The 27,268-nt window shown below is 47.3% G+C and overlaps 1 protein-coding gene across 6 annotated transcripts in view; it reads right to left on the bottom strand.

The window, feature by feature from the left end:
* CUL9 (cullin 9) overlaps positions 1 to 27,268 on the bottom strand; it is a 234,465-nt gene that overhangs the window by 51,803 nt on the left and 155,394 nt on the right. For all 6 annotated transcript variants that reach the window (XM_063918754.1, XM_063918752.1, XM_063918753.1 and 3 more), the window contains exons 22-27: positions 26,379 to 26,485; positions 20,536 to 20,718; positions 19,832 to 19,989; positions 13,054 to 13,279; positions 11,702 to 11,882; positions 801 to 946 (exon numbers count right to left, since the gene is read on the bottom strand). In XM_063918754.1, coding sequence (XP_063774824.1) covers positions 801 to 946; positions 11,702 to 11,882; positions 13,054 to 13,279; positions 19,832 to 19,989; positions 20,536 to 20,718; positions 26,379 to 26,485 — 1,001 coding nt within the window. The remainder of the gene's footprint in view (positions 1 to 800; positions 947 to 11,701; positions 11,883 to 13,053; positions 13,280 to 19,831; positions 19,990 to 20,535; positions 20,719 to 26,378; positions 26,486 to 27,268) is intronic.

Raw genomic sequence — 27,268 nt, 5'->3', positions numbered from 1 at the left:
CCCATCCAATACAACTATACCAGACTGTATCCTCCCATCCACCCCCACTGTACCAGACTGCACCCTCCCATCAATCCCTAGTGTACCAGACTGTATCTACCCATCCACCCCCAGTGTACCAGACTGTATCCTCCCATCCACCCCCAGTGTACCAGACTGTATCCTCCCATCCACCCCCACTGTACCAGACTGTATCTTACCATCCACCCCCAGTGTACCAGACTGTATCCTCCCATCCACCCCCACTGTACCAGACTGTATCTTCCCATCCACCCCCAGTGTACCAGACTGTATCCTCCCATCCACCCCCAGTGTACCAGACTGTATCCTCCCATCCACCCCCACTGTACCAGACTGTATCTACCCATCAACCTCCACTGTACTAGACTGTATCTTACCATCAACCCCACTGTACTAGACTGTATCTTCCTGCCATTGTGGCAGACCATACTGTTCTGCCCCTCCCCACACTCCAAACCGTACACTCTTGTCCGAACTGTTGTAGAAGGCTTTACCCTTCTGCTCACCATCAATGTGCCAAACCATATCCTCCCTTCCACCACTGCTGTGACAGACTGTATTCACCCATCCACCACTGCTGTGCCAGCCTGTATCATCTTGCTTACCATCAATGTGCCAGACATCACATTCCTGTCCACACTACTAGTCGCCCTTACTGTGCCAGAGTACATGCTTCCATCCCCTGCCACTGTGGCAGACTGTATCCTCCTGCCCACCACCACTATTGAGACCACTATCCTCCCATACTCCAAATTCAGTATTCGGTAATTGTCTCTTACCTCCTGGTGGTTAAATAAGAGCAAGACAAACATCTGAAGGGTGGAGACATGAAGGGTCAGATCTCCGTATTGCACCTCCGCATTTCCCAACCACGTCCACTGCAGCTGCCGAGATGGAGCGAGGCTGGAGCCACGGACAGACTGACCTGAGGAATGAACAGAACATGCTACCTGAAGACATTTCCTAATGTGTGAGCACACAGAGAGATCAGCATTACAATACAGAAAATCTTAGTGTGTGACTGTCACAGAAAAAACTAAAAATCAGCCACAGATATGGATGGAATAAAAGGGCACTTTGCAATAAATCTTATTTCTCTGACGTCCTAGTGGATGCTGGGGACTCCGTAAGGACCATGGGGAATAGACGGCTCCGCAGGAGACTGGGCACATCTAAAGAAAGATTTAGGACTATCTGGTGTGCACTGGCTCCTCCCCCTATGACCCTCCTCCAAGCCTCAGTTAGATTTCTGCGCCCGGCTGAGCTGGATGCACACTAGGGGCTCTCCTGAGCTCCTAGAAGAAAGTATAGTTTAGGTTTTTTATTTTCAGTGAGACCTGCTGGCAACAGGCTCACTGCAACGAGGGACTAAGGGGAGAAGAAGCGAACCTACCTAAGTGGTGGTAGCTTGGGCTTCTTAGGCTACTGGACACCATTAGCTCCAGAGGGATCGAACACAGGACCCGACCTCGTCGTCCGTTCCCGGAGCCGCGCCGCCGTCCCCCTTACAGAGCCAGAAACAAGAAGGTGGTCCGGAAAATCGGCGGCTGAAGACTTCTGTCTTCTCCAAGGTAGCGCACAGCACTGCAGCTGTGCGCCATTGCTCCTCATGCACACCACACACTGCGGTCACTGATGGGTGCAGGGCGCTGGGGGGGGCGCCCTGAGCAGCAATAATAACACCTTGGCTGGCAAAACTAACACCATATATAGCCCCAGAGGCTATATAGGTGTATATTAACCCCTGCCAGAAACGATAAAAAAGCGGGAGAAAGCCCGCCGAAAAAGGGGCGGAGCCAACTCCCTCAGCACACTGGCGCCATTATTCCCTCACAGCTTCGCTGGAAGGAAGCTCCCTGGCTCTCCCCTGCAGTCCTGCACTACAGAAAGGGTAAAAAAAGAGAGGGGGGGCACAATTTAGGCGCAGTATATATATATTATAGGCAGCTAAAGGGGAAAACACTCTGTATAGTGATATCCCTGTGTTATATAGCGTCCTGGTGTGTGCTGGCATACTCTCCCTCTGTCTCCCCAAAGGGCTTTGTGGGGTCCTGTCCTCTGTAAGAGCATTCCCTGTGTGTCTGCTGTGTGTCGGTACTGCTGTGTCGACATGTATGATGAGGATAATGATGTGGAGGCGGAGCAAATGCCTGTGAATGTGATGTCACCCCCTGCGGGGTCGACACCAGTGTGGATGGACTTATGGAAGGAATTACGTGACAGTGTCCGCTCCTTACATAAAAGGTTTGACGACATAGGACAGCCGGCTACTCAGCTTGTGCCTGTCCAAGCGTCTCAAATGTCATCAGGGGCTATAAAACGCCCGCTACCTCAGATGACAGATACAGATGTCGACACGGATACAGACTCCAGTGTCGACGATGATGAGACGAGTGTACCCTCCAATAGATCCACCCGTTATATGATTGAGGCTATGAAAAATGTATTACACATTTCTGATGATACCCCAGGTACCACAAAAAAGGGTATTATGTTTGGTGAGAAAAAACTACCAGTAGTTTTTCCTGCATCTGACGAATTAAATGAGGTGTGTGAGGAAGCGTGGACTTCCCCAGATAAGAAATTGATCATTTCTAAACGGTTAATGGCTGCGTACCCTTTCCCGCCAGAGGATAGGTCACGCTGGGAAACACCCCCTAGGGTAGATAAAGCGCTGACACGCTTATCAAAGAAGGTGGCACTACCGTCTCCGGATACGGCCGCCCTAAAAGAACCTGCTGATAGAAAGCTGGAAAGTACCCTAAAAGCTATATACACACACACTGGCATTATATTGAGACCCGCTATTGCATCAGCTTGGATGTGCAGTGCTGCTGCTGCGTGGTCAGACTCCCTGTCGGAAAACATTGATACCATGGATAGGGACAATATTTTGCTAACGATTGACCATATAAAAGACGCGGTCTTATACATGCGTGATGCACAGAGGGATATTTGCCGGCTAGCATCAAAAATAAGCGCTATGTCCATTGCCGCCAGACGGGGGATATGGACTAGGCAATGGTCAGGTGATGCCGACTCCAAGCGGCACATGGAAGTTTTACCCTATAAAGGGGTGGAACTTTTTGGGAAAGGTCTTTCAGACCTCGTTTCCACAGCTACTGCTGGGAAATCGACTTTTTTGCCACAGGCTACCCCACAGCAAAAGAAAGCACCGTATTACCAGGTACAGTCCTTTCGGCCCCAGAAAAATAAGCGGGCTAGAGGCTCATCCTTTCTGCCGAGGGGCAGAGGAAGGGGGAAAAAGCTGCAGCACACAGCTAGTTCCCAGGAGCAGAAGTCCTCCCCTGCGTCCGGTAAGTCCACAGCATGACGCTGGGGCTGCTCAGGCGGAATCGGGAACGGTGGGGGCACGTCTCAGGTTTTTCAGCACACAGTGGGCTCTCTCACAAGTGGATCCCTGGGTCCTTCAAGTAGTATCTCAGGGGTACAGGCTGGAATTCGAGAGCTCTGCCAGGGAGGCAGTGTTGGTGGCTATTCAAAAACTGTATTCACAGAAAGTGATCGTCAAGGTACCCCTCCTTCAGCAAGGAAAGGGTTACTACTCCACAATGTTTGTGGTACCGAAACCGGACGGTTCGGTGAGACCCATCTTAAATTTAAAAGCCTTGAACACTTATATCAAAAGGTTCAAGTTCAAGATGGAATCGCTCAGGGCGGTTATTGCGAGCCTGGAGGAGGGGGATTACATGGTATCCCTGGACATCAAGGATGCGTACCTGCATGTCCCCATTTACCCTCCGCACCAGAAGTACCTCAGATTTGTGGTACAGGACTGTCACTATCAGTTCCAGATGCTGCCGTTTGGGTTATCCATGGCACCGAGGGTCTTTACCAAGGTAATGGCCGAAATGATGATACTCCTTCGCAAGAAGGGAGTTTTAATTATCCCGTACTTGGACGATCTCCTGATAAAGGCGAGGTCCAAAGAACAGTTGATAGTGGGGGTGGCACTTTCTCAGGAAGTGCTACAACAGCACGGCTGGATTCTAAACATTCCAAAGTCACAGCTGGTCCCGACGACACGTCTTCTGTTCCTGGGAATGATTCTGGACACAGACCAGAAAAGAGTGTTTCTTCCACTGGGAAAAGCCGAGGAATTGTCATCTCTGGTCAGAGACATCCTAAAACCAGGAAAAGTGTCGGCACATCAATGCACACGAGTCCTGGGAAAAATGGTAGCTTCGTACGAAGCAATTCCATTCGGAAGGTTCCACGCAAGGATGTTCCAGTGGGACCTGTTGGACAAATGGTCCGGGTCCCATCTCCAGATGCAACAGCGGATAACCCTGTCGGCCAGAACCAAAGCGTCGCTGCTGTGGTGGCTGCAGAGGGCTCATCTACTAGAGGGCCGCAGATTCGGAATACAGGACTGGGTCCTGGTGACCACAGATGCCAGCCTTCGGGGCTGGGGGGCAGTCACAAAGGGAAGAAATTTCCAAGGACTGTGGTCAAATCAGGAGATTTCTCTTCACATAAATATCCTGGAGCTAAGGGCCATTTACAATACCCTAAGCCAGGCAAGACCCCTGCTTCAAAACCAGCCGGTACTGATCCAGTCAGACAACATCACGGCGGTCGCCCATGTAAACAGACAAGGCGGCACGAGAAGCAGGATGGCGATGGCAGAAGCCACAAGGATTCTCAGATGGGCAGAGAATCATGTGTTAGCACTGACGGCAGTGTTCATTCCGGGAGTGGACAACTGGGAAGCAGACTTCCTCAGCAGGCACGACCTCCACCCGGGAGAATGGGGACTTCATCCAGAAGTCTTCCAAATGCTGGTCAACCGGTGGGAAAAACCACAGGTAGACATGATGGCGTCCCGCCTCAACAAGAAGTTGAAAAGATATTGCGCCCGGTCAAGAGACCCTCGGGCGATAGCGGTGGACACTCTAGTGACACCATGGGTGTACCAGTCGGTTTATGTGTTTCCTCCTCTACCTCTCATACCCAAGGTACTGAGAATAATAAGAAGGCGAGGAGTGAAAACCATACTCGTGGTTCCGGATTGGCCAAGAAGAGCTTGGTACCCGGAACTTCAAGAGATGCTTACAGAGGACCCTTGGCCTCTGCCGCTCAGACAAGACCTGCTGCAGCAGGGACCCTGTCTGTTCCAAGACTTACCGCGGCTGCGTTTGACGGCATGGCGGTTGAACACCGGATCCTGAAGGAAAAGGGTATTCCGGAGGAAGTCATCCCTACCCTGATCAAAGCCAGGAAGGATGTCACCGCAAGACATTATCACCGCATTTGGCGAAAATATGTTGCTTGGTGTGAGGCCATGAAGGCCCCGACGGAGGAATTTCAACTGGGTCGATTCCTGCACTACCTGCAAGCAGGGGTGACGTTGGGCCTCAAATTGGGGTCCATAAAGGTCCAGATTTCGGCTCTGTCGATTTTCTTCCAAAAAGAACTGGCTTCACTGCCCGAAGTTCAGACTTTTGTCAAAGGAGTACTGCATATTCAGCCTCCTTTTGTGCCCCCAGTGGCACCTTGGGATCTCAATGTGGTTTTGGCATTCCTGAAATCACATTGGTTCGAACCACTTAAGACTATGGATTTAAAATATCTCACGTGGAAAGTGGTCATGCTGTTGGCCTTGGCGTCGGCCAGGCGGGTTTCAGAATTGGCGGCTTTGTCTTGTAAAAGCCCTTATCTGATTTTCCATATGGATAGGGCAGAATTGAGGACTCGTCCTCAGTTTCTCCCAAAGGTGGTCTCAGCTTTTCACTTGAACCAACCTATTGTGGTGCCTGCGGCTACTAGGGACTTGGAGGGTTCCAAGTTGCTGGACGTAGTCAGGGCCCTAAAAATTTATATTTCCAGGATGGCTGGAGTCAGAAAGACTGACTCGCTGTTTATCCTGTATGCACCCACCAAGCTGGGTGCTCCTGCTTCTAAGCAGTCTATTGCGCGCTGGATTTGTAGCACTAATCAGCTGGCGCATTCTGCGGTAGGCTTACCGCAGCCTAAATCTGTAAAAGCCCATTCCACACGGAAGGTGGGCTCATCTTGGGCGGCTGCCCGAGGGGTCTCGGCTTTACAACTTTGCCGAGCAGCTACTTGGTCGGGGGCAAACACGTTTGCAAAATTCTACAAATTTGATACCCTGGCTGAGGAGGACCTGGAATTCTCTCATTCGGTGCTGCAGAGTCATCCGCACTCTCCCGTCCGTTTGGGAGCTTTGGTATAATCCCCATGGTCCTTACGGAGTCCCCAGCATCCACTAGGACGTCAGAGAAAATAAGAATTTACTCACCGGTAATTCTATTTCTCGTAGTCCGTAGTGGATGCTGGGCGCCCATCCCAAGTGCGGATTGTCTGCAATACCTGTACATAGTTATTGTTACAAAAATCGGGTTTTGTTGTGAGCCATCTCTTCAGAGGCTCCATTTGTTATCATACTGTTAACCGGGGTTCCTATCACGTGTTATATGGTGTGATTGGTGTGGCTGGTATGAGTCTTACCCGGGATTCAAAAATCCTTCCTTATTGTGTCAGCTCTTACGGGCACAGTTCCTAACTGAGGCTTGGAGGAGGGTCATAGGGGGAGGAGCCAGTGCACACCAGATAGTCCTAAATCTTTCTTTAGATGTGCCCAGTCTCCTGCGGAGCCGTCTATTCCCCATGGTCCTTACGGAGTCCCCAGCATCCACTACGGACTACGAGAAATAGAATTACCGGTGAGTAAATTCTTATTTTTGAAACTCTTTAAGACCGTTCAGGCAACGAAGGTGTCTGTTCCTTCAGTACTTGGGAGTCATGACAATCCATCGCACAAAAGCTTACATAACTAGGCTACAGTAATTACCCCTTAGGCTCAGTTAATAAACACGAGGATGTGTCAAGAACTCAAAAGGAGCAAGCAATGGTCTGCAGCCTCCAAGAAATGATGGGCAAGGTCTGACCCTTCTATTAGTTCATAAAGATCATTATTACATCAGGAGCAATTATACTCCCCATTCTCAGATATGGCCATAGCAGAAGCAGGCATCCTTTCCATAGGGTTTCTGGGTACTTCCAATAATAGTTTTATCTAAATAGCGATTTTTCCTATAGGACTCTATAGACACTTGATAAAACACATGAACAGAAAACAAATAAAACATGAACATAGGCCCTCATTCCGAGTTGATCGGTCGCAAGGCGAATTTAGCAGAGTTACACACGCTAAGCCTACGCCTACTGGGAGTGAATCTTAGCTTCTTAAAATTGCGACCGATGTATTCGCAATATTGCGATTACTAACTACTTAGCAGTTTCAGAGTAGCTCCAGACTTACTCTGCCTGTGCGATCATTTCAGTGCTTGTCGTTCCTGGTTGACGTCACAAACACACCCAGCGTTCGCCCAGGCACTCCCACCGTTTCCCCGGCCACTCCTGCGTTTTTTCCAGAAACGGTAGCGTTTTCAGCCACACGCCCCTGAAACGCCGTGTTTCCGCCCAGTAACACCCATTTCCTGTCAATCACATTACGATCGCCGGAGCGAAGAAAAAGCCGTGAGTAAAAATACTTTCATCATAGTAAAGTTACTTGGCGCAGTCGCAGTGCGAACATTGCGCATGCGTACTAAGCGGATTTTCACTGCGATGCGATGAAAAATACCGAGCGAACAACTCAGAATGAGGGCCATAGAAAAGAACTGAGGCAGCTATTTTGTGTTCCCGAAAGGAAACCAGATGAGGCTGCTGTCCTGGGCACACTGCACAGCCTACACTGGGTGAAATATGCTATGCCAGGAAGAGATGACACGTAGTGAGGGAGCTACAATACCAAAGTGATCTACATCCCAGTGAGATACATGATCCTTATGAAAATAAAAAATTACTAACAAAATGCTGCTGTATGCCCATCCTCACTCCAGGAGACGGACGTGGTAGAAAATAGGATTTTAGTACCTACCGGTAAATCCTTTTCTCCTAGTCCGCAGAGGATGCTGGGGACTCCAAAAGGACCATGGGGTATAGACGGGATCCGCAGGAGCTTGGGCACACTGAAAAGACTTTAACAGAGTGTGAACTGGCTCCTCCCTCTATGCCCCTCTTCCAGACCTCAGTTGTAGGAACTGTGCCCAGGAGAGACGGACATTTTGAGGAAAAGATTCTAGTTCAAACTAAGGGCTACAACATACCAGCCCACACCACAACATACCGTACAACCGGAGTAACAGTAAACCAGATAACAGTATGAATTTAACTGCAGCAACAAGCTGAAATAACAAATACACAACCTGTGTGTAAACCAATGCAACTAATAAGAACACACTGCAAGTAACCGTCCGCACTGGGATGGGCGCCCAGCATCCTCCACGGACTAGGAGAAAAGGATTTACCGGTAGGTACTAAAATCCTATTTTCTCTTACGTCCTAGAGGATGTTGGAGATCCAGAGATGTTGACCTAAGACTCTCTAAAGCAGAGATGAAATGGATTTTCCAACTTAAAACTCTAGTCCCCAGAGGTTTAAATGGGGAATTGGAGTTAAAACATTTCTTGTAGTTCTCTTGCCGTATGATTCTTTCACCTATTCTTCCTCATTCTTTCACCCCCGTTTGTAAACTCTGGATCTTGTTCAAAATACTTTGTTTCAATTTGTATATTTTTTTGTCCTCAGGTCTCCCACCGTCTGTGATACTGGAAGCGTCCGTCTATTTAAACCCCGTTGCCATGGAGATGCTCCGCTAATACCTTTCAGTCTTCTTCCGTATTTGATAGTGTACAGTGGAACGCATTAAGCGGCCGATCCACCGACCGGAAGTGACGTAGCGGGACTCCATAAGTCTTCCTTCCCGATTCTTGAAACGCAGTGGAACGCAAGAGGCCGTTTCCTGTTAGTCAGCGGAAGTGACGTCGCAGCCGCTAACACGCGATTCGGTGGTTTGAATGCTCTCTTTTTGGCGCCCGGAAACACAGAGGGTGGGAGGCCGTTTTAGGGTTGTTCTTTGGCTAATTATCTAAGGTATAAATAGATGAACATTGTACTTTACCACCATGCTTCTGACGAAGGACGCTTAAAGTCCGAAACGCGTTAAGCAGGTGGTTTTTTATGACTCCCGTGGGATCAGCACTCTGTTGAAATATCTTCTAAATGAGGACTTCGACTTCTCCATCCTGAACTTACCGGTTTTGGAAGCGGTTTCCCAGTGTGAGCTACTACTCCTTCTGGAGGATATATGCTTTTATGTATTTTTAAGAATGTGAGTAACCTGGTAATAAAAATCTGATGTTTTTATGAAAAACAGTTTTGCACTATATTTCTCCGTTTATTTTACATATCCTATTGGAGGAAGATACTTCACGTCATCACTTTCAATTTGGTGGATGATGAGCATTGATTATCTTAATCAAATGTGAGTGTGATACCTACCTTATTACTGGTTCTGTGAACTGTTAAAACGGTGTTACACTAAGTGTATTTCTCCTATTTGAGGTACTACAAGTTGAAAGACAATCTTGGAGGATCAAAGACCCAAGGGACTGTATCTAACTATATTTAACTATATTTGTTTGTCTTGGCTCTACATGTAACTTCTTCTCTGCGCCACAGGGATCTCTCCCTTTTTTCTGTATAGCTCTCTTGGAGTCGGCATCAGCCTTCCATTGATGAATCCACAGCGCTCTCCTGGCCGAGATCGCCATGGCATTGGCTCTTGATCCCAAGAGACCTACATCCCTCGCCGCATCCTTCAGGTAATCTGCACCGTCCTTGATATAACCAAGAGTTAAAAGAACATTATCTTTATCAAGCGTATCCATATCAGCCGCTAAATTCTCAGCCCATTTAGCAATAGCACTACTCACCCATACCGACGCCACAGCAGGTCTGAGCAATGCACCCATATTAGCGAAAATGGACTTCAGTGACGTCTCTAGCTTGCGATCCGCCGGATCCTTGAGAGCTGCCGTGTCAGGGGACGGAAGCGCCACCTTCTTAGACAACCGGGATAGAGCCTTGTCGACATTCGGAGACGACTCCCATTTTTCCCTGTCATCAGAGGGCAAAGGATACGCTATGTAAATTCTCTTGGGAATCTGCCACCTCTTATCTGGCGACTCCCAAGCCTTTTCCCAAAGAATATTCATTTCATGAGAGGGGGGAACCTTCACCTCAGGTTTTTTCCCTTTGAACAAGCAAATCCTTGTTTCCTGCACCGCAGGTTCGTCAGAAATATGTAAAACATCTTTTATAGCCACAATCATGTACTGAATACTCTTAACTAACCGTGGATGTAAAGCAGCCTCAGTGAAATCGACATCGGAATCAGAATCCGTGTCGGTATCCGTATCTACCAACTGAGTAAAAGGCCGCTTTTGCGACCCTGATGGGGTCTGCACCTGAGACAAAGCATCCTCCATGGATTTCCTCCATACCTGAGTCTGAGACTCCGATTTATCCAACCTTTTAGACAAAGAGGCCACATTTGTATTAAGCGTACTTAATATTGTAAGTAAATCAGGTGTCGGCTGCGCCGACAGGGCCAACTCCAGACCCACATCTGCTCCCCCAGCAACCTCCTCCGGGGAATAACACTCAGCCTCAGACATGCCGACACGGAATGTCGACACACCGTCACACACACACACACACCGCCTCAGCTAGGGGACAGACCCACAAGGAAGCCCAGATAGAGAAACACAGAGGGAGTATGCCAGCTCACACCCCAGCGCCCATATATCCCAAAACAAAATATATGTAGACAGCCCTGCTATGGATTATGCACCAATAACTGTAACCCCCCCGATCAGCTCCCTGTTACTTTTAGAGGAGCTTGGAGGTCCCGGGCCAGCGTTCTCTGCAGCGGCGTGGAGGAGAGAAAATGGCGCTGATGAGCTGTGCGGCTAAGCCCCGCCCCTTCCCGGCGCGCTTCAGCCCGCTAAATTTGAAATTAAGAAAATGCCGGCGGGGGTTGAAAAACGGTGCCGAGGCACCGAACTGCCTTCTGCCAGCTCCCAGACCTAGTAACATGCTGCCCAGGGCGCTCTCCCCTCTACCCCCCCCCCCCCCCCAGCGCCCTGCACCCTGTGAGTGCCGTTGGTGAAGTGTCCGGGAGCATGGAGCGCAGCGCTGCCGCTGCGCTGTACCTCGTTACTGGAGTCTTCTGCCGTCACTGAAGTCTTCTGTCTTCTGCATACTCACCCGGCTTCTTTCTTCCGGCTTTTGTGAGGGGATTGACGACGCGGCTCCGGGAACAAGCAGCTAGGCGCACCAAGTGATCGTACCCTCTGGAGCTAATGGTGTCCAGTACCCGAGGAGCAGAGCCCTTAAACTAAGAAGAAGTAGGTCCTGCTGCTCTCCCCTCACTCCCACGCTGCAGGGAGCCTGTAGCCAGCAGGTCTCCCTGAAAATAAAAAAGCCTAACAAAGTCTTTACAGAGAAACTCAGTAGAGCTCCCCTAGTGAGTGTCCAGTCAGTCCTGGGCACAAAGTCTAACTGAGGTCTGGAGGAGGGGCATAGAGGGAGGAGCCAGTTCACACCCAGTTAAAGTCTTTTCAGTGTGCCCAAGCTCCTGCGGATCCCGTCTATACCCCATGGTCCTTTTGGAGTCCCCAGCATCTTCTAGGACGTAAGAGAAATTACCCTCTTTATAAAGACACCAGTATTTGTTATACGGTTAAGGGTAGCGTTATATGGTTTGTTATGCCAGTGGAACTCTTACTCTTTGTATAGAAGTCTGTGAAATGTTGCACAGAGCTGCTGAGGTCTTCTGGGAAATATTTGGAGGGATCAGCCATGTAGCAGAAAGATGATATAGACCAACATCGGGGAGAAAGGACAGAGATCTGCACCTCTACATCCTCCCCGCTCTCATCCTGGGAATGCAAGCTTTCCTCCGTCACCTGGAGACACAGATAGGAGTGTTATCAGAAAACACGTTGCAGAATCCCATTAATAAAATCCAAAAAACGCAAACCTTCCACTATAAAATCGCAACCACCCACGGAGTACAGTCTAATGGGTAGATTATCCAAAATCCCAATGCACTGCCCTGTTCCCAACTTCTGTGCTGTCTCCAGATTCACATAATGTACAGTGTAATGGGCATATAATCTGGTGTCTCCATCAGCTGCACTGCCCATCCCTGACCTCCTAAATGACCCAAGTCCACATAAGGTACAATCTGATTGACATTCTGGATCATTTGTCCATGTGCTGCACTGCTCGTCCCTGACTCCCGCACAGCCACAAATCCATTTAACGTACAGTGCAATGGGCAATACAGAATCTCAATCAGCTGCGCTGCCCGTGCCTGATGCCCAAATGCTCTGCACATAAAGTACAGTTCAATGGGCAAATAGTCCAGAATGTCAATGAGATGCGGTGTCCGTCCTTGGCTCTCTATCACATATCATACAGACTAAATGGGTGAATAATCCAGAATCTCAATGCACTAAGGTGCGCCACCCCTGACAAACTGATCAACTTCTACCCGCGATACCGCTCTCACTCCCCACGCCCATACCCTAAGCTTCTCTACTACATCCCATACGATTCTGGTAGAGCTCAGCCAGCACTTCTATAACCGGGTTCAGTATGATTTACCGACGGACACAATACCAACGTATTAATCCCGACAGCTATTGACCTACAGTCAAAATACTGATACGGTCAAAATACAGACACTCATTATGCCGCCGTGTTCAAAATGCCGACATAGTCAGAATACCCACATTTGAAATGCCGACATGTCAAAATACCGACACAAGTTTTTCGGGGGGGTTTTGTTGTCAAGGTCGACATGGACACCGTCTAAGTGTACCGCGTCCGCTCGCCATGCTTCGGGCACGGTGCCTCGCTGCGCTCGGCACACTATTATATTCCACCTCCACTGGGATGGTAAAGTAGGAAGAACTCTGTTTTTGGGCAAAAAATCCTTAAAAATGCATGTCAACATTTTGAATGTCTGTATTTTGACCGTGTTGGCAATTTGACTGTAGGGATTATGACCGCCGGTACTGTGTCCATCGGTAAATCAACTGCTACCCCTATAACTATCAATTACACTCTCACCATTGCCTCCTCCTCCTCCTCCTCTTGCTCTTCCTCTGATAAGAGTCCTTCATCCATCTCCTGGAGACGGAACAGGTGCTCTTCTCTCTGCAGAACATTTGCTTCCTGCAGATTTTTCAGCATCTCCTGAGGAAACCGGTTTGGGAAACAAATTCCAATGTGATCTACCACTGAGTTCTCCAGCCAGCATGGTCCCAGGGTGAGCAGGCGATCGGCTAGGTAATGCCTGAAACAAAGCATCATGTGAAACAGGCTGGAAATAGATATGCAAAGCAGGGCCAGCAATGCATAGTTATATATATTATATATATGATCGAGCCACATTATTATGACCACCAGCTAGAAGCCAGAGTAACCGCCGTGTGCAGCACAGAACAGTTCGCTGAACAGTCATTTTAGACACACGTCTGGTAGCCTCCAGGTTCATTCCGACGGTGAGCTGCTCCACTGTAGCGTGTCAGTCGGCCCTCACCCACCTTCATAGCCGACGCTCACCTCCCACATCAATGGCACGTGGTGCTCCGCGGTTTCCGCGTTGGTTATTTGCAGTGGTGCCATGTGTCCAGTCACGATATACCTTCACCACAGCAGCACGCGAAGAGTTCACAAATTGCGCTGTGTCAGAAATACTGCCGACCTTGGTGCGAAAGCCAATAATCACCCCTTATTGCAACTCTGATAAATCGCTCCTTTTACCCATGACAGCATCGAGTGATAGGTGTGCAGACGGCCTATCGCACAGCTTATAAACCCGCACGACTCGCGACTTACTTCATGGGCTACGTGCTGCCGACATCACATGTACGAGGTGGTCATACTAACGTGACTCGACCTTGTATGTATATATGTATACGCAAACATACATATACTGTCTCAATACACAACCAGTCATAACACTGCTTCTATACACACTCACATCACATGACAAATCAAAGTATTAACACGTCTATACCATTGTTGCACCTCATTCCTCACAGCAAATGGACTCTGGTCAGGGTACTTCAGCCCTGGTATTTTCCCTAGATTCCCCTGCTTAATGAAAGATGGGTACCGGGTATGTTCAAATAAATAATTTAGCACGCCCGGACCATATCTACTTCAGATACCCCACTCATGTTTTTCCCATGTAAATATATTATGTACAGTATGCAGTGTTCAAAGAGCGATTTGTGCATGTACACTGTAACAATATCTTAATGTCTCGGAAACAGCTGTGTTTACACTGAAGGAAAGCAGCCCAGGAAATATCCCACAGCCTGGGCTAGAGTAGTGCTAACCGCTGGCGCTTGCCTCTGCTGCTAATGGGTCTGTGAGACCAGAGGGCAAGCCAGAATTTAATTCTCCTTTACGGAAACCTGCTATCTATATATATTGTGGAGCTGCAGGGGCCTGAGATGCATATGGGAAGTGCCCAAGTCCCGACCGAGCTATCGGGAGAAAAGTGCTTCCAGCTGGGAAACAAGAAGAGACAGCATGTGCCCTCTACTCAGAGGTCATGTTCATGGGAACTGGAGCACAAAAAAAAAAAAATGGCTGAGCCCTTAGACCAGAGGAGAAATCCAGTGGTGAAGAAAGTGGAAGCTGGAAATCAGGCTTGGGATAGGACTCCTACTGGACTGAGGACACTTCTACAATGATGGAAGAGGTGTCTCACTGACACCAGAAGTGGTTGACTATAAGGCTACTGGTATCGTATTGTATTCCCGATGCGTCATGTCACAGCTAAAATAGAGACTGGTTTAAGCTTCTCAAAAATGTGCTATAGGTCAGTTGAAGGAGTCGTCACTGGTTAATCTCACCAGACAGTGTGGGCAAATAGCCTGATTCCCCTAGGTACCATGAACACAAACACGCACACTACAGTGTCTATATACACCCATCACAGTACACCGTCTCAAAATCAGTTTCTTATGGCCTATGCCACTGCCAGCATTACCCACTGGTTATCTGGACTGCTGTGGGCAAATTAATTTTCTTATTATTGCACTCCCCCCTGACGTATTAGGGAATGAGTGGGACTCGTCCTCCACAGTCTTGTTGTATATGCAGAGCAAAAGCTCCACCTTGATAAAGCACTTAGAAGCGAAACGCATGTCGGCGTTCTCCTGCTATGCACTGCTCAGTATGAGAAATGTATGTCTGTGTAATATAGCTGCTTATTGACAGTACAGAATGTGGGGGGTAGCTACGAGGGTTTAGCAGTTAGGTGCTAATTAATACTTCTCTACACAGAAGTCTTGTTATTTCTGCACCCACCTTCCATTCGTTAGCTAATTACCTAAATCAGTTCAACGTATAATCTGACACTATAGCGGCTAATTATTATACAAGCTTGCTTTGACTCCCTGTAGTGCTCCCGCTTACTTGATTAGGAGTGCTAGTGCCATTTTACACACACCTGTCAATTATTCTGTAGCGCTACAGTGGCTAGCTATGTCAGACTGCCGTGATTTACTATATCAATCCTGAAGATCTGTTTTTGAATACAGGTGTCCTCTTCCTAACACTATTCAAACTGCAGGGACACTGCAGCGCTAATTATTACACAAGAGTGCTACAATTGTTAATATCAAAGTGAAATTTGCGTTTAACACTTTATGGCCACACAAAACCTTATAACACTTATCTGGAATTGAATAGTGACTTTCTGTGTAGCTAACTGTACTATTAGCAGTACTAGGGTACATATTTACCCTGATATTGAGAATTATGGGGTATTATTAGGTACTTAATTTATGCGAAATAATCACTTTACTACATATTGACACATTTTGTCTGTGAGTCATTAAGATAATGTTTCCTACATGTGTCACTACTGTGATTAAAGGTTCACCCACTTCTATAAAAGGAGACACCTTATACAGGAACAATAATAAACCACACTGACCCTTAAATTAGGATATAATAATTGTGATCATGTATAATTTGAATATGTACTAGTCACAGTTATCAGAAAGAGGGTGTACAAAATAAGGGGGGCACAGCACTGTTTTTAAACACAATGTTTAAAACTTTTTGAACATTTTCTTACTTCTATAATTTTTAATACATTTTTCTGGTTTGCTTATAGGTAAAGTATTTCTAATATCAGGGGCCGGATGTAATGAGATCACTGGAGGTGCGAGATGCTGGCCAATAAAGGGCAATCACTTACAAGGTATGGTTTTGCCTTGCAAGTAATTGCCCCTTTAAAAAACGTGTCGTCCCCCCCCACTTATGCTGTGTGCAAAGCACTTGAACAATTTTTTTCTTTAACCATTACATTAACCATAATCATTATTATTCCTTTTCTGTGTCAATATTTTATTATTGTACAGCTGAACCTACACCTAAGACAAAACAGGACTACTTTGTAATGCCTGTACTACCCCTATCAGATCTCCAATGTCAGATCCCACCCGGGAATTGGATGGATCCGGCAGCGGGGGCGGCGCTGGGAGATGAGCTCATCTCCGCACCGCCTCTCCCTACCTAGTAAACGGGTCTGTTTACGCAGCCACTGACCCGGTATTCAAACCAGGAATAACACTGCTTATAACCCAAGTTGAATTACCGGGTCAGGCGACCCGGGAATTCAGACTTGGCGCTTTCACACCGCACACTGATCCGTGTCGACCCGGCAATATGCCAGGTCGATACCGGGTTATTTGTGCTATGTGAAAGGGGTATACATAACAAACATACCTACACTACCTGTATATACCCAACACACAGACTACAATGCCTGTATATAACTAACACTGGCTATATATACTGTACCTTACCCGCATTATACACCCAAAACACCCACTACAATGCCTGTATATAACCAATTAACACTGGCTATATATACTATATACTGTACCTTACCCACATTACACACCCAAAACAACCACTATAATGCCTGCATATAACCAACTAACACTGGCTATATATACTGTATACTGTACCTTACCCATATTATACACCCAAAACACCCACTATAATGCCTGCATATAACCAACTAACAATGCTATATATACTGTACCTTACACACATTATACACCCAAAACACCCACTATAATGCCTGCATATAACCAACTAACACTGCTATATATACTATATACTGTACCTTACCCAACAAGTTTTTATGGTCTTAAATTAATCAAATCCAATTTAAGAAATAGAGACCCATCTTCAGCATTAGCGAAAGCTGAAATGAGACTAATTTACCAATGTAAAACTTTAATCCCTAATGGTCTCAATTCGGATTTCGAGTTAAAGTGGTTTCTATGAAGATCATTCATTACTCATGACATTCATATCTTTTGTTTTTTTGTTTCTCCGTATGACCTCCTTAATGAAATATGACCGGCCATATGAATCATGGAAGTTGATCCAGAAAGCCATCAAGATCTCCGACCAGTATACCCAAAATTATATTCTGTACAGATAAATCTGACTACAAAGATGGCCGTCGGTGGAAACTACACTTCCCATGATCCAACTGTTGATCCCTCTTGAAAAAATGAAGATTAAAATACAGAGGGACGCATGCGCTATTGGAACTTAGGTATTTTGTGCCTAAAGAGAACTGTGCATTTATGGAGACTATGGAAGCGCACAAGTGTGTATTATAGAGGAAAAACTACATTTCCCGATATATGGCACAACGGAGGATGAGATGATGAATTTTCGTGTTCCCCTGACAAGATGACGAGCGCGCATGCGCGAACTACGGGGAAGGAACTACATTTCCCAGTATACATTGGGAGGTCGCGTGCGCACATCTCAGAAGAATGTTCAATTGCCCAGCACTCTTAACAATGGAGGGTGAGGTGACGAATCACTGCTTTCCATTCTTAGGACGATGAGGACACGTGCGCGGACTACGGGGAAGGAACTACACTTCCCAGTATGCTTTACAACGCAGGTCCGCGATTGCATACTTCCGGTTCCGGTTTCGGAACGCTATGGGAGTTAAATAACGAGATTATTGTTTATCTACATTAGTCTAATATAAGGTTGTCTAATATATACATTCTGGAGAACCATTAGATTTGTTTAATTTATGGGAAGTATTGAATGGACAAAGAGAGATCATCTATATATAGAACTACATCATCCAGAATCCTTTGCGGCATTACAAAGGAGCAAAAATGTGTTTTAGAATCGCTTTCATTGGATTAGATAATATTATAGAAATATAAATAGATCCTTTTATGTGTAATGGGGAGTGAAAATTAATGAATTAAACAGTTTTTAAACTCATATTTAAGTATAAACTACTAGATGAAGTCACTTTCTGTATTTTGATTTCCAGGTCGGATAGGATTGGCTACAGGCACCATAAATAGCTGGCTTCTCACACAGAAGGTCTTGAAAAAGGTCCAAGAGACCGAAACGCGTTGACAGACCATTGTGTGAGTAGCCATTCTTCCAACGGAATTACTTGATGGATTTATGCTTATAACTATTTGCATGCTTTTTAGATGAATTTTTATGAATTGTTTTATTGGCTCGTTTTAAATTAAATTTTGTGGAACATTTCGTTTTCACGTTTGGGATGTGCATGATTTTGGAGGAAGAAAAGACCCTTCTGAACCCCCTTTTTTTACTTTGAATTTGGAGGTCAAGTGTTTCCACTTTAAAGTGCTATAGAGGTTTTTGCGACTCAATACCAGTTGGGAGGAAGGACTGGATAAAGATACCTTGATGAGATTCAGCTTTCATATCCATGTGTGAGTTGGGGTACGCCCGCTAGGCACATTTCTCCACATAAAGATACTGTTATATGTGTTTTCCCCATATTCATTGTGTGAGTGAGGGGTACGCATACCTTATACATATTTCGGTGAAGGGCTCACATGTTGATGTTGCACATGGAACTATAAGGATACTTCACCCGGTGGAATGAACAAGGGTGCATTTTAGGCACGGGAGTGATATATCATTATAAATCATATATGTAATATAAGTTAATAGAATTTACTACGCATTGGATATTTATTTTGATTTCATGCTTATGAGGCTATTACAACATTGAGGATGCACTTCCATGAACTATTCTGAGAAGGACGATTTAAAGAAACCTTGATATGAGTCCTGATAATCATTGCTGTGTGAGTTGGGGTACGATACCCAGGATTACCTTTATACCTTGAGTTTGATATGGGAGAATAAAAGATACCTTGATGTGTGTAACCTACTCTATATCAGCGTGAGTGGGGGTACGCTGAATAACAATACCATACTATTGTAATTAGGAAAGTACAATTACTTTCTCATCTCTCATGTTTTTTTTTTCCCCATGCACCAAAAGAAGCTATTGACTCTATTCCTGTTTTAGATGTGTACTATATATACTGTACCTTACCCACATTATACACCCAAAACACCCACTACAATGCCTGTATATAACAAACTAACACTGGCTATATATACTGTACCTTACCCTCATTATACACCCAAAACACCCACTACAATGCCTGTATATAACCAACTAACACTGGCTATATATACTGTACCTTATCCACATTATACACCCAAAACACCCACTACAATGCCTGTATATAACCAACACTGGCTATATATACTGTACCTTACCCACATTATACACCCAAAACACCCACTACAATGCCTGTATAATCTAAACACACACATTACACTGTCTGTATAGAAAATACACATTACACCTTGTATATGCTCTGTACACATACTAGAATGCCTGCATACAACAAACACACATTACACTACCTGTAGATACCCAACACACACATACACACACACACTGCCTCTACACACACAAGAACTTACTGACCTGTAGAAATGCTCGAAGGAATTAGCAAGTTCCAGCTCGGACACAAAAAGAACAAACTCCAAGAATTGTTGGAGATGCTCCAGTGCCTGTAAATCTGACGAGTTGGCGCGAATCGCAATCATCCTCTGATCAATGTACCGAGCAAACTGCTCCGTTACCTGAAAAGTACCAACATCAAAGTAATGCAACCTGCCTGGTGGAGCTGTGCCACCACAACAGACACATGGGGCTTGGAAGAAGCACACAATGGCGGTGGTGGGCAGGGGGCTTCAGAATGATGGGGAAAAAGGTGGGCTGACACTTGTAGGAGTGTGTAGTGTTGGGGTGATTGAGTCACAGGATGGAGTGATGCACCATTCCCCACCATGGGTGGGAGAAGCAAGATCACACAATGAGGTGAGGGAAATAGCCAGACCAAGCAATGGAGATCAGTGGTGGTGGGGAAAGGGGGCTCAGAAGACTCAATAGGGATGGGGTCCAGGCCCCAGCGGACAGTAGAGGTTACACACAGACACATACAGGAAAGGGCGGGAAGGTTTGGTTACATACAATGAATATCTGCAGTTGAACTTTCTATGGTTACATGTGGATAGTGCTGCTCTAAAAGGCTGTGGCTTGGCAGCACATGGCTGTACATTGGGTGGAACAGTGGTGTGGAATAATGTTGACAGGTATGCAATAGGGTGCTTACAGCACAAACTCACATGTAGGGCGGTCAGGAATGAAAGCTGCAACAGTCCCTCGCAAAAGCCCTGGCGTAGAGAAAGCAGAAACCGTGTCTGTTGACCAAACATCTCCTCCATTGCCCGTCTTAGAGTTAGGTACAGAGAGCAAAACCGGGGAACCACATCTACATCATTCCACGACACCTCTAGAAAGCGCTGCACCTAGTGGAGAAAAGAAAAAATAAGAATTTACTTACCGATAATTCTATTTCTCGTAGTCCGTAGAGGATGCTGGGGACTCCGTCAGGACCATGGGGATTAGCGGCTCCACAGGAGACAGGGCACAATAATAAAAGCTTTAGGATCAGGTGGTGTGCACTGGCTCCTCCCCCCATGACCCTCCTCCAAGCCTCAGCTAGGATACTGTGCCCGGACGAGCGTGCATAATAAGGAAGGATATTGAATCCCGGGTAAGACTCATACCAGCCACACCAATCACACCGTACAACCTGTGATCTGAACCCAGTTAACAGTATGATAACAACGAAGGAGCCTCTGAAAAGATGGCTCACAACAAGAATAACCCGACTTTTGTAACAATAACTATGTACAAGTATTGCAGACAATCCGCACTTGGGATGGGCGCCCAGCATCCACTACGGACTACGAGAAATAGAATTATCGGTAAGTAAATTCTTATTTTCTCTAACGTCCTAAGTGGATGCTGGGGACTCCGTCAGGACCATGGGGATTATACCAAAGCTCCCAAACGGGCGGGAGAGTGCGGATGACTCTGCAGCACCGAATGAGAGAACTCCAGGTCCTCCTCAGTCAGGGTGTGCCCCTGACCAAGTAGCAGCTCGGCAAAGTTGTAAAGCCGAGACCCCTCGGGCAGCCGCCCAAGATGAGCCCACTTCCTTGTGGAATGGGCTTTTACTGATTTTGGCTGTGGCAAGCCTGCCACAGAATGTGCAAGCTGAATTGTACTACAAATCCAGCGAGCAATCGTCTGCTTAGAAGCAGGAACACCCATCTTGTTGGGTGCATACAGGCTAAACAGCGAGTCAGATTTTCTGACTCCAGTCGTCCTGGAAACATATATTTTCAGGGCCCTGACAACGTCACGTAACTTGGAGTCCTCCAAGTCCCTAGTAGCCGCAGGTACCACAATAGGTTGGTTCATGTGAAAAACAGAAAACACCTTAAGGAGAAATTGAGGACGAGTCCTCAATTCTGCCCTGTCAGAATGAAAAATTAAGTAAGGGCTTATATATGGTAAAGCCGCCCATTCTGACACACGCCTGGCTGAAGCCAGGGCTAATAGAATCTTCACCTTCCATGTGAAATATTTTAATTCCACAGTGATGAGTGGATCAAACCAATGTGACTTTAGGAAACTCAAAACAACATTGAGATCCCAAGGTGCCACTGGGGGCACAAAAGGAGGCTGTATATGCAGTACCTCTTTTACAAACGTCTGAACTTCAGGCACTGAAGCCAGTTCTTTCTGGAAGAAATTCGACAGGGTCGAAATTTGAACCTTAATGGACCCTAATTTTAGGCCCATAGACAGTCCTGTTTTCAGGAAATGTAGGAACGACCCAGTTGGAATTCCTCTGTAGGGACCTTCTTGTCCTCACACCACGCAACATATTTTCGCCAATGCGGTGAAAATGTTTTGCGGTTACATCCTTCCTGGCTTCGACCAGGGTAGGGATGACTTCATCTGGAATGCCCTTTCAGGATCCGGCGTTCAACTGCCATGCCGTCAAACGCAGCCGCGGTAAGTCTTGGAACAGACAAGGCCCCTGCTGGAGCAGGTCCTTTCTTAAAGGTAGAGGCCACGGTTCTTCCGTGAGCATCTCTTGAAGTTCCGGTTACCAAGTCCTTCTTGACCCATCCGGAACCACGAGTATCGTTCTTACTCATCTCCTTCTTATGATTCTCAGTACTTTTGGTATGAGATGCATAGGAGGGAACACATACCCTGACTGGTACACCCACAGTGTTACCAGAGCGTCCACCGCTATTGCCTGAGGGTCCCTTGACCTGGCGCAATATTTGTCTAGTTTTTTGTTCAGGCGGGACGCCAACATGTCCACCTTTGGTTTTTCCCAACGGTTTACAATCATGTGGAAGACTTCCCGCTGAAGTCCCCACTCTCCCGGGTGGAGGTTATGCCTGCTGAGGAAGTCTGCTTCCCAGTTTTCCACTCCCGGAATTAACACTGCTGAGAGTGTTATCACATGATTTTTCGCCCAGCGAAGAATCCTTGCAGTTTCTGCCATTTCCCTCCTGCTTCATGTGCCGCCCTGTCTGTTTACGTGGGCGACTGCCGTGATGTTGTCCCACTGGATCAATACCGGCTGACCTTGAAGCAGAGGTCTTGCTAAGCTTAGAGCCTTGTAAATTGCCCTTAGCTCCAGTATATTTATGTGGAGAGAAGTCTCCAGACTTGATCACACTCCCTGGAAATTTTTTCCTTGTGTGACTGCTCCCCAGCCACTCAGGCTGGCATCCGTGGTCACCAGGACCCAGTCCTGAATGTCGAATCTGCGGGCCCTTTCATAGATGAGCACTCTGCAGCCACCGCAGAAGAAAACACCCTTGTCCTTGGAGACAGGGTTATCCGCTGATGCATCTGAAGATGCGATCCGGACCATTTTCCCAGCAGATTCCACTGAAAAGTTCTTGCGTGAAATCTACCGAATGGGATCGCTTTGTAAGAAACCACCATTTTTCACAGGACCCTTGTGCAATGATGCACTGATACTTTTCCTGGTTTTAGGAGGTTCCTGACTAGCTCGGATAACTCCCTGGCCTTCTTCTCCGGGAGAAAACATCCTTTTCTGGACTGTGTCCAGAATCATTCCTAGGAACATTAGACGTGTCGTCGGAAAAAGCTGCGATTTTGGAATATTTAGAATCCACTCGTGCTGTCGTAGAACTACTTGAGATAGTGCTACTCCGACCGCCAACTGTTCTCTGGACCTTGCCCTGATCAGGAAAGCGTCCATATTTCTTTTAGGAAGAATCATCATTTCGGCCATTACCATGGTAAAGACCCGGGGTGCCGTGGACAATCCAAACGGCAACGTCTGAACTGATAGTGACAGTTCTGTACCACGAACCTGAGATACCCTTGGTGAGAAGGGCAAAATTTGGACATGTAGGTAAGCGTCCCTGATATCCAGTGACCCCATATCGTCCTGGTTCGCTATCACTGCTCTGAGTGACTCCATCTTGATTTGAACCCTTGTATGTAATTGTTCAAATCTTTTAGATCTCACCGAGCCGTTTGGCTTCAGTACCACAATATAGTGTGGAATAATACCCCTTTCCTTGTTGTAGGAGGGGTACTTTGATTATCACCTGCTGGGAATACAGCCTGTGAATTTTTTCCCAATACTGCCTCCCTGTCGGAGGGAGACGTTGGTAAAGCAGACTTCAGGAACTTGTGAGGGGAAGACGTCTCGAATTTCCAATGTACACCTGGGATACTACGTGTAGGATCCAGGAGTCCACTTGCGAGTGAGCCCACTGCGTGCTGAAACTCTTGAGATGACCCCCCACCGCACCTGAGTCCGCTTGTATGGCCCCAGCGTCATGCTGCGGACTTGGCAGAAGCTGTGGAGGACTTCTGTTCCTGGGAATGGGCTGCCTGCTGCAGTCTTCTTCCCTTTTCTCTAACCCGGGGCAGATATGACTGGCCTTTTGCCCGCCTGCCTTTATGGGTACGAAAGGACTGAGACTGAAAAGACTGTGTCCTTTTCTGCTGAGATGTGACTTGGGGTAACAAAAGTGGATTTTCCAGCTGCTGCCATGGCCACCAGGTCCGATGGACCGCCCCTTTATACGGCAATACTTCCATGTGCCGTCTGGAATCTGCATCACCTGACCACTGTCATGTCTATAAACATCGTCTGGCAGATATGGACATCACATCTACTCTTGATGCCAGAATGCGCATCTCGCATATATAGAAATGCATCCTTAAAATGCTCTATAGTCAATAAAATATTGTTCCTGTCAAGGGTATCAATATTTTCAGTCAGGAAATCCGACCAAGCCCCCCCAGCGCTGCACATCCAGGCTGAGGCGATTGCTGGTCGTAGTATAACACCAGTATGTGTGTATATACTTTTTAGGATATTTTTCAGCTTCCTATCAGCTGGCTCTTTGAGGGCGGCCGTATCTGGAGACGGTAACGCCACTGTTTTTATAAGCGTGTGAGCGCCTTATCCACTCTAAGGTGTGTTTCCCAACTCGCCCTCACTTCTGGCGGGAAAGGGTATACCTCCAATAATTTTCTATCGGAGGAAACCCACGTATCATCACACACTTTAATTTATCTGATTCAGGAAAAACTACAAGTAGATTATTCCCACCCTACATAATACCCTTATTTGTGGTACTTGTAGTATCAGAAATATGTAACACCTCCTTAATTGCCCTTAACATGTAACGTGTGGCCCTAAAGGAAAATACGTTTGTTTCTTCACCGTCGACACTGAAGTCAGTGTCCGTGTCTGTGTCGACCAACTGAGGTAAATGGGCGTTTTTACAAGCCCCTGACGGTGTCTGAGACGCCTGGACAGGTACTAATTTGTTTGCCGGCCGTCTCATGTCGTCAACCGACCTTGCATCGTGTTGACATTATCACGTAATTCCTAAATAAGCCATCCATTCCGGTGTCGACTCCCTAGAGAGTGACATCCCAATACAGGCAATTTGCTCCGCCTCCTCACCAACATCGTCCTCCTACATGTCGACACACACGTACCGACACACAGCACACACACAGGGAATGCTCTGATAGAGGACAGGACCCCACTAGCCCTTTGGGGAGACAGAGGGAGAGTTTGCCAGCACACACCAAAAACGCTATAATTATACAGGGACAACCCCTTATACAAGTGTTTTCCCTTATAGCATTTTCACATATGTATTCATATCGCCAAATAAGTGCCCCCCCCTCTCTGTTTTAACCCTGTTTCTGTAGTGCAGTGCAGGGGAGAGCCTGGGAGCCTTCCTCACAGCAGAGCTGAGCAGGAAAATGGCGCCGTGTGCTGAGGAGAATAGGCCCCGCCCCCTAAAACGGCGGGCTCTTCTCCCGGAGTTTGTGAGATCTGGCAGGGGTTAAATACATCCATATAGCCTCAAGGGCTATATGTGATGTATTTTAGCCATAAAAAAGGTATAATACATTGCTGCCCAGGGCGCCCCCCCCAGCGCCCTGCACCCTCAGTGACCGCTGGTGTGAAGTGTGCCGACAACAATGGCGCACAGCTGCAGTGCTGTGCGCTACCTTATGAAGACTGAAAGTCTTCTGCCGCCTGTTTCCGGACCTCTGGACCTCTTCAACTTCGGCATCTGCAAGGGGGGTCGGCGGCACGGCTCCGGGACGAACCCCAGGGTGAGACCTGTGTTCCGACTCCCTCTGGAGCTAATGGTGTCCAGTAGCCTAAGAAGCAAATCCATCCTGCACGCAGGTGAGTTTACTTCTCTCCCCTAAGTCCCTCGTAGCAGTGAGCCTGTTGCCAGCAGGACTCACTGAAAATAAAAAACCTAACTTAAACTTTTATTCTAAGCAGCTCAGGAGAGCCACCTAGATTGCACCCTTCTCGGCCGGGCACAAAAATCTAACTGAGGCTTGGAGGAGGGTCATGGGGGGAGGAGCCAGTGCACACCACCTGATCCAAAAGCTTTTATTATTGTGCCCTGTCTCCTGCGGAGCCGCTAAACCCCATGGTCCTGACGGAGTCCCCAGCATCCACTTAGGACGTTCGAGAAATTACAATGAACTACAGAAAAAAAACAGGATTTTCTAGGTGAAACTCATTCACACTCACCATGACCCCTGAATTAGCTATGTCACTTACCTGCTTCTGGACCACTCCCTGCCAGCACTGAGCGATACCAGCCATACTGCTCAAGCCCAAACTGGTGACTTTCGCAGACACTTTGGAAGAATCCCGGCTTTTACCATCTATGAAGAGAAGTAAACAATTACAGAATACCTCTCTTATTGTGCGACTGCAAGACTGACCCCATATACAGCTCCTCCCAAATGTCTCTTCTTCGAACGCCTACACAGCTCCTCCCCAATGTCCCTTCAACCGCTTCCTACACTGCTACTCCCCACTGTCCCTTCACCCTCCACTTACTCAGTTCCTCCCCATTGTTCCTTCACCTGCCTCCTACACAGCTCATCCCCAATGTCCCTTCACCCACCTCCTACACAGCTCCTCCCCAATGTCCCTTCACCCGCCTCCTTCACAGCTCCTCCCCAATGTCCCTTCACCCACCTACTAAACCGCTCCTCCTCAATGTCCCTTCACCCACGTCCTACACAGTTCCTCCCCAATGTCCCTTCACCCACCTACTAAACAGCTCCTCCTCAATGTCCCTTCAACCGCTTCCTACACAGCTCCTCCCCAATGTCCCTTCAACCGCTTCCTACACTGCTACTCCCCACTGTCCCTTCACCCTCCACCTACTCAGTTCCTCCCCATTGTTCCTTCACCTGCCTCCTACACAGCTCCTCCCCAATGTCCCTTTACCCGCCTCCTACACAGCCCTCCCCAATGTTCCTTCACCCACCTCCTACACAGCTCCTCCCCAATGTACCTTCACCCGCCTCCTACACAGCTCCTCCCCAATGTTCCTTCACCCGCCTCCTACACAGCTACTCCCCAATGTCCCTTCACCCACCTCCTACACAGCTCCTACTCAATGTCCCTTCACCCACCTACTAAACAGCTCCTCCTCA

Source organism: Pseudophryne corroboree, chromosome 4 (assembly GCF_028390025.1).
Source record: "Pseudophryne corroboree isolate aPseCor3 chromosome 4, aPseCor3.hap2, whole genome shotgun sequence".
In the NCBI taxonomy this organism is placed as follows: domain Eukaryota; kingdom Metazoa; phylum Chordata; class Amphibia; order Anura; family Myobatrachidae; genus Pseudophryne; species Pseudophryne corroboree.
Note: the sequence above shows the minus strand (reverse complement) of the source record. Positions and strands in the feature narration are given on the sequence as shown.